General features: G+C 40.9%; 1 protein-coding gene and 1 long non-coding RNA gene across 3 annotated transcripts; both read right to left on the bottom strand.

Annotated features, from left to right (window-relative positions):
- Positions 1–3127: 3127 nt before the first annotated feature.
- Positions 3128–6442, bottom strand: LOC123150806 (uncharacterized). 2 transcript variants are annotated; one of them, XR_006475361.1, is made up of 4 exons: positions 5605–6442; positions 4467–5106; positions 4265–4377; positions 3128–3630 (listed from the first exon to the last, which is right to left on the bottom strand). It is a non-coding gene; the product is annotated as an uncharacterized lncRNA (long non-coding RNA). The 2 variants fall into 2 exon arrangements; XR_006475360.1 differs by having other exon boundaries at positions 4265–4362.
- Positions 6443–6482: 40 nt separating this feature from the next.
- LOC123153052 (uncharacterized) lies at positions 6483–8054 on the bottom strand. The gene is made up of 3 exons (XM_044572366.1): positions 7996–8054; positions 7015–7531; positions 6483–6743 (listed from the first exon to the last, which is right to left on the bottom strand). The coding sequence occupies exons 1-3, from the start codon at positions 8052–8054 to the stop codon at positions 6639–6641; spliced, it is 681 nt and encodes a 226-aa protein (XP_044428301.1). The 3' UTR covers positions 6483–6638.
- Between the last annotated feature and the right edge of the window lie 449 nt (positions 8055–8503).

Below are 8503 nucleotides of genomic sequence, written 5' to 3'. Positions count from 1 at the left end.
TCTCCTTCGCTAGATCCGAGTGGTCGTGGTCTCTCCGGTCGACCCATGCGCCTCGATCGTGGCCGCCGACTTCGACCTGGCTAGCTCGTAGCCCGTGGCGGGCGCGAAGCCAGAGCTACCGCTGGCCTCTTCCTCCTCACCGTTGGTAAAGCGCTGGTGGAACTCCTCCTCGAGGCACGCCATGGTGACCTGCAGTGCTGCTTCGACGTGCGGGCCGGCCTTGCAGAGGGCGCCGCCTCGGACTCCAGCGTGTGGTCGGCGCTGGCCTGGCGCCACCCGCAAGGAGGTGGAGGGAGCGGGCGAGGCCGATGAGGAGCGGTGTGGGCGTGGCCGTCGAGGCGAGCAGCAGCAGTGCAGCGCATGCAGTGGCCGGCGGGGAGCGCCTGCGGGGATGAGCAAGATGGGCGAGATCGGGGGCTGATTGCTTTTTGCTATTATGAATGAAGGGTGTCTATGCAAAACATCAGGGGCTATTTTGTAAATTCGGCACTAACCACTGTCTAATGCCATTTGTGATGAACCGTTACGCCACGTCAACAAATATGGGACCCACCTGTCATAATCTTTCCTTAATATTAAAGGGAGGATTGTTTCTCTAAATTTTTTGGTTTATGATGGGACCTGATAATTTTCGTACATCCCAGGTGTTTCTTCGTTCGGTAGTTTTATCGTTCTCCCGATCTTTTCTGTCGAAAAAAAAATCACAGGACGAACAGAGCCATAATGGGCCGGCCCATTAGCATATACCAACATGCTGCACCAATAAAATCTTTCCCTTCTTTCCTTAATAATAAAGCACGGATTGACTCCGTGGATTCATCGTCACAATACGCTTTCTTCTCCCACTGGCCCAACTTGGCCCATCTAAGCTGGCAAATGATGCAAAAATAGCGGAGGTACTTGGAGTCGAACTCAGGTTCTAAAAAGCTTCGACCAGTTGACATAGCCCATGTTTGTGTGTTCTATGTAAGAAATTATGAATAATCCCACCTTGGCCGTCTACAGGGTTCGTCCAATTATGAATAGTCCCACCTCGGCCCTCTACATCCAACCATACCAGTTTATATACGTGCAAAATTTGCACATATCCAAAAATTGGCTGCTGGATGATTACCACCTAAGTGGTGAGATAGCGGATGTGGGATGTAGGCAGAGATTGCCATGTGGAGTCCACAAGAGACACGAATCGATGCTATACATAAAAACCAGGCCAATTAAGATTAAGACGACAACATGCTGCACGTCGGCGGGAAACAAAAGGCCCTCATGATGATGGGGCTGGTCCTCTGATGACCTGATATCCCAAATATTAATAGAGTCTTCAGATATCCTCAATGAATTGCTATGCTGGAATAACAAAGAACTAGAAATTTATTTATTTACTTTGCACATGTTGCAAGGTTCTTGGCACATGTTTCTATAAATAGGGTGGAGGCAATTTATACATAGTTCATCTTTCATGTTGAGTAAGGATTTTTGACTGTCGACATGGAGCCAAAATTATGCAGAAGTTGAAAATGTGCATATGGATATAGTTCTCTCGATTGGTTTGCTTGCGGCTGCAATTATTATTCTACATGTTAGATTGCTTGCTGCTATTACTTCATATTTATAGATATTGCCCTTTTTCTCTTTTAGTTTTAAATTTTAAGAATGAACAAATAATGTAAAGAATGAACTAATAATCAAAACTTAGTTGTTCAGACAGATCAATTTACTTGAAATCATAACCCATATCCTGACCAAATGAACTATCCTTTTTTTCATTATCAGGGACTATCGTTCAACGACATGGTTCCTTGGTCAGGCAGATTAGTAGAAATAATAAACATTGTTTTTCACGTTGCAACGCACGGGCATTTGTCTAATCTATATCTATATCTATATATATACCTACTATTAAAGGGAGGTGATATTTTTGGTTTTGTCCCGCTTAGTTGGTCCTACATTACGTATTTTCTTTAGTTTTCGTCCATGACGTGTCATTCGTATATGGTCTCCTGCCTGGTTCCTACGAGGTGGGATTATTCGACACTGTAGCGGCCGTTGCACCCTACCTACTCCAAGATTTGAGAAAAAGTCCAGCCCAACCAAAAGCCCATTGTAGAAAAAGGTTTGCGTTGCTGATCAGTACATAGCTAGCCTCAAGATCGCTGGTCCAGGAGTAGAGGATCGTCGAAGGAGGATGTGCGGTAACGCATCACTTTATAGGGGGGTTGTTTGTGGTATCGATTGACAACTAGCCCGGAACCGTTTACGGAGGTAGCCGATTACAACGTGCACGTGTCAAACGCCTGTACATTCTGCGGGGATACTTTTTTATCCCGTTGCAACGCACGAGCATATTTGCTATGAAATATAAAGAAACCTCAAATGATTTTTTTGAAAATGTTTATAGTTTTTAATTTAGTGTGTAATATTTAAAGTCATGACAAAAAAATATTATCTACTAATTTGAGGTGTGTGGTATTTTTTTTCTCCCATTGCAACGCACGGGCTTTTTTGCTAGTAATACCAAGAAAAAAATACTGCGCTGTCAGGGTTCGAACCCAGTTGCTCACGCTGGAGTTCTTGGAATGCCAGCCATTAGACTAACAATTGTTAGTGTTTACTTGGCAGCGCAAAGTTTTAAATTAAGCTCGCAGTCGTGCGAGATACTGAGAGGAAAATATTTGTTTTTTTAAGTGAATATATTTTACAACGCAAATTTTTTGGAAAGTTTTTAATTAAAAATTTAAACTGGAACATTTTCAAAATAACAATATTTCTCTTTTTACTAGCAAAAATGCCCATGCGTTGCATCGGGAGAAAAAAAAATTCATCACACCCTGTAATCATAGCCTATTACACGAGTAATTGGGTGCCGAGTAATTGTTTTATTTATGACCCACATCAACTATTCTCAACATCAAGAATTATGCTTTGGGCCAGACCATCTTTGCAAAATGGCTAAGAAATATGTGCATTGTTTGGTTTGCGGCTTTGCTATTTTATTCCCACCGCCGCGGTTGCAGGTGCTCTCCACACACGATGGTGTACTTATTGTCCGGTATTAATGTGAGGCATATGTAGTCTGAGAAACATAAAGACCAGGAATATATTGGGTTAACTATTGTGACCAGCTTGCTTAGAAATAAAAAAACTATTGTGGCCAGCTTATTAACCAATAACCGAAAATATGGATAGTTAATTTCCTAAAGTTGGGACATTTTTCTCATGGATCTGTAACAATTTTCTCAAAATCTAGAACAATTTTATCCTAAACCTAAAACTTTCTCCATTTCATATGGTGTTGCCAAAAGAAACATAGTTTAAGCAACGCCATATACTTCTAAAAGGCTAATCATTTATATACAAACTTCTTATGTGTTTCCGATGTCTCAATGCTTGTATGGCATCTTGGTGCCAAGAAAAAGAGATGACCACCCTTTCTTCTGTTGCTTGATGTTCGTTTAGTTGTAAATTCCAGCTTCTGACTAAAGGCGCCGAGAATTGCTTGAACTGATTGCTGACCAAAATGTGATAGTGGCTCAATGACAAAAGGGTAGTGCCATACGGTGCACATTCTTGTGGATCCCTGTATATCTCCCATGAATATTTCTTTGCTTGACTGATTGTTGATATCCATGGCTATGCCAGAAAATGAAAATTTAAAATTAAGAACTTTGAAAATCATATACTGTACCGTGATATATATGTGCCAAAGAAGCGCAAATCATTTGCTGATCAGACATGACAACTTTGTACTCTGTAAGTTTTGACAGAGAAGGGCAGTTTATTACTGTTTTATCTGTGACCATGAATACTGTGAGCGACATGCGACGCTAAAATAAGCAGATAATATATATTTTTTCCGTTCTAGTGAGCATAGAGCAGGAGTGAATCTTACTAAAATAGCATGAGCAATTTATGCTATGGCAGAATGTAGCTAAAAGAAATACTACTAACGGAAGAATAAAAAATCCAGGAAATGGAGAGATTATACTTGCGAGTGCAGGAAAAGTGGCAAATTCAAAGAATGTACTTTCATTTAGCCAACAGATAAAATGTTTCTGTTCTCGTGAGCAAACAGCTAGAATGAACCTCATTAAAATACCATGAGTGATTTACCCACCGGCAAATAGTAGCTACTGACGGAAGAACAAAAAAAAAGGAAATAGAGAGATTATACTTGTGAGTGCACGATAGATTATTCCAAAGGAAGTACTTTTTTTAGCCAATCGCTCAAAGCAAAAGATTAGTGCAATGGATAAAAAGTACAGACCTTGACAGAATATCTGTTATTGTAAATCATGTGCTCTACAAATTTCTGAAATCTGCCACTGTAATTGTACAAAAGTCTTGCCATTGAAATCTGCCGGGCTGTCCACATAAGTTCTTCAATTCGGTCATAATCAAATTCATAAAAGTAAGAAACTCTGCTAGTTGCATATCTTTTAAAGAAATGAATTAATTAATAATTATACCTCTCTGTAGTCCCTAATTTCATCCAATTGGGCTTCTGCACCAGTGTCTACTCATTCATAATATATAGAAAAATTTAGATGGCAGAACATTGTAGATCAGAAGGAAACTTTCAGGGTAAAATCCATGTCAACAAAAAGAACAGACATAGAGCCATCATGAGATTTGGAGCCACAAAAGTAGTAAGGAAAAGGAAGAAATATGACGAAGAGAAGGACTTTTTTGCTCGGTAGTACTCACTGATCCCTGCTAAAGAGAAAGACATGAGACTGGACGGAGAAGCTGCTCTATGTTGTGAACACACCCATTAGTTCATGCACATAAAGGGCACTATCCTGGAGCAAAATCAACTAAAAAAATTGACGTAAAAAAGAGAGTAGTATACTTTCTAAACTCAAATTATAGCTACGGCAAAACAATGGTCGACTTTCTCTAGCAAGGGAAAAATTCAGAGATGTACCTATTGAGGAGGTTTTCATGTTGGGCAGACGCGAGGCACTGGATGTCGAGGGGTACAGGGGTGTACAGCACCGGCGGCGGTGGGGGTTTGGCCACTGCTGATGAAAGTATGTCGTCTCTGCTCTCAAGCACCACCAGATCGTGGTAAAACTTCAGTAGTAGAGGACACCCGACCGACAACATCTAAATAAACACAAATCGTTAATTCACTCTAGTTTATTTTCCATAGGAAAACATATGCAATAGCGTTGTAAAATAAAAGGAATTATCAAAATTAATTAGTAGCTTAATATGAGAAATCAAATGGGAAGACAAACGGCATTACTCAATAATCAAGTGGCCAGGATACACACACAGATCAAATATATTTCAGTTAGAGAATATTCTGCTCGCGGTTCATGATTTGCTCTCCGAGCAATTGAATCTTCACTATCAGTTCCTTTGTCTACAGGAATAACAACAATCACACACTTGAGCATGCAACTGGAACTCTACTTTTTTGCCAACAATCTATAATTGTGCTTGGAACCGTAGGGAGCGAGCGGACACTTTCCCTTCTATACTATGTTGACCTAACACTTGCACTTCTTTTTTACCACTAAAGAAAAAAAACTCAAACGATTGCACACACAAAAAAATTGGTTAAATGTTTTTGTGCAGGGGAGCTGTGGGAGACCAGACCTTAGTAAGAGCTTATGACCAGAAGATAAGAGTGCTCGATAGCCGCGTGATCGCCCGGTCAAGCATGTTATAGATTGACCCAAACCTGTCAAAATCTGAAATTTGTAACAACAAATAATCAGTTGGAAAACAAATTTATGAAGCATGAACAAACAAAGGTAAAATTTATTGCTATCCGAAGGCCTCCAGATCTAATTTTGAATGGAAGGCTGCAAAAACATGTCACGGAACAAAATTAGAAAGTTCAAAATATAGTGCAAAGTACTTGGTTCAAGAAAAATTGTTGCACGGGCAGCCAACAACTGAAGAAGAGAAACCGATCAAGAAAAAGCTAAAAGGTCTTACATTAGTGAACGAAGGGAGTATTATTTAGTGTCAGGTTCTATACTGAATTACCACATAATTAGTTCCTGGTCACATTTTCGCAGAAGCTCGATGGCAGAAATTGACCAAAGCCATGGTTATACAAACATGTATTGTTGACTTTGTTGTACACAATAAAATGATCTATACATGTTAATGCTACCAAGGAAAAATGCATGGCATGGTATCTTGCAGAATTGATTCACTTTGCAGAACTTCACTTGAACCATCTATAAAACTGTACTTGTTCATTATCGGTTGGGCATTGACAGAAGTTCTATGTAACTGAAGGCGTCAAGGTGGTAAAACAAAATTAGTTATGTGGTTAATTCCAGTATAAAACCATGCCGAATAAGTGACTCTGGTTATGGTACCTGCACAAGTGGATATGATGAACAGTCTTGTTAACAAACCACAAAAGTTAACACTTGATAGTTTTAACCTGTACAAAAGATGATAACGCAAAAATTCACCTGAAGCAAAACTATTTTTTTTCATGCAGTTTTTATAGGCAAGAGTTACCACAGTTCATGGAAAATACTGCGGTTTAATCGATGGCCATTTGCAAACATGATTTCTTCACCCCTTAATCATGATGTGCAGAAACTTCGTTGATCTGGTTATAACACATGCGAACCAAACATATGTGTTGCTTAAATACTTGCTGATCTTCAGTTCAGTTGTAGCTGCTGAATACTTGCAGTCAAGAAATACCAAACCACATGCTGGAGAGCAAGTCCTTCATTGAAAAGAATCACCAAGGGAGCTATCTTGAGCTAAAAGAATTAATGAAGCATGCTATATAACATAAATTTTCCCAAAATTCATAGAAAATACTATCAAAATCGCACATCCTATTTAAGAAGTATTTCGTAAGAATTGGTCCTTTTTCAAATCCATACAGAGAGAACATTTTGCTACCCACAAAATGCATATGAAGAAATGATCGGGAGAGCATCCAGTAAAACGATGATTCACACCTCTTGACGGAATTAACAGTCCAGATTGGACCAAAGAAGAGAAGGGATGGATTTTGGGGAGCAAGACCTGCGGATCTAGCTGATGTCTCAGCGCATTCTTCAAAAGTTGAAGGAGCAGCGCCATCTCTGCATAGACCCGCAGCCTCGCACCCGAGTCCCTCCCTAGATCTTCGCGGCCCCGAGCAGGAGCTCTGCGGCCATGCACCGATCCAACGCCGCCGGAGAACCAACCACGGCCACGCCTCCCTCTTCCTTCCTCCTTCCCTCCCGTGCTCTCTCTCCATGTCCAGGAGACACATGGGGACGGCGGAGGCGGCGAGGCAGAGGAGCGGTCAACGGTGGCGTCGTCTGGATCGAGCGCCTTTGTGCTCGATGGCGAGGAAGGCAAGGCGCAGGTCCTCCGGCGTGCGATGGCGCATGGGACGGCGCAGGTGGCTGGGCACGTGGATCCCGGCAGGGAGGGTCCAGATCCAGTCGAGGACGGGGCGACCGGCGGTGGCGGCGACGCGCGCTCGTGCGTGGGGAACAGGAAGCGGATCGTTGGGTGATGTATGTTTAAAGGACTGCGGCTTGAATATACTAAACTACATGGTCATTTCTGCAAAAACGAAACGTTATCTGAGGGAGTCACTCAAAAAAGGATTGCGGGTTGAATTTGAAGAAAAAGAGGGTCTTTTCTGCAAAATTTCCAATAACATAGTTTATTAGTAGGTAGAGATTTTTTCCCTGTGTATTTTTTTAAGCACAAACATTTTTTTAAACCAGGAAGTACAGTTGTGAATATTTTTCGAATTTGTAAACATTTTAAAAACACAAATTTTTTTTAACTTTAAATTTGAAAAGGCAAACATTTTTCAAAACATGATTTTTTTATATATAAAAACTAGGAGGTACTATAGCTAAATTGTTCTAATCTATATCTATTAATAAAACTTAGTGAATTTTTGAAATATGCCCACCTGATGCATTGTTTTAGTTTAATTTATTAAATTAGGGATATGGAAGGAATCTTTTTCTCTGTCATGCCTTCACGTACGACGAGTCTCACTTGGCCCAGTGACTCCCGTCAAAATGCATGAGGAGTCCAACTAAGATTTCATGGTCCATCTGACGCAAACTACTCAATTTACATGACGACACGGACATATATAATGTGCAGTGCTTTTCCCTATTATATTAGCCCAATGATAAAAAAAAAACTTTGTTCAACGCTCTTGATCTTCGACGGACACGAAGGCGGCTCAACAATCCAACTATTGGACCTGGCCAACCTTGGTTAATGACAACTGGTACTAAGACCACCGGCGACGAGGACGACCAAGACGACAATCAAAACATGTGTCTGGTGTTATATTGAAATGGGGATGTAGACCCGAGAATGAGGTATTAGTCATGTTTATTATGTTATGGGCATGAGGGTGATGTTTTTCGCCAAGCTCAGTGGGTAAAGGACGTGCGAGGATTCTTTTCTTCCGTTGCAACGCACGGGCATATTTGCTAGTTGTGTTTAAAACAGCCTAAGCTGTTGATCAGTGTTTTCTGCAAAAGATTAAACT

Source organism: Triticum aestivum, chromosome 7A (genome assembly GCF_018294505.1).
Source record: "Triticum aestivum cultivar Chinese Spring chromosome 7A, IWGSC CS RefSeq v2.1, whole genome shotgun sequence".
Classification (NCBI taxonomy): Eukaryota; Viridiplantae; Streptophyta; class Magnoliopsida; order Poales; family Poaceae; genus Triticum; species Triticum aestivum.
Note: the sequence above shows the minus strand (reverse complement) of the source record. Positions and strands in the feature narration are given on the sequence as shown.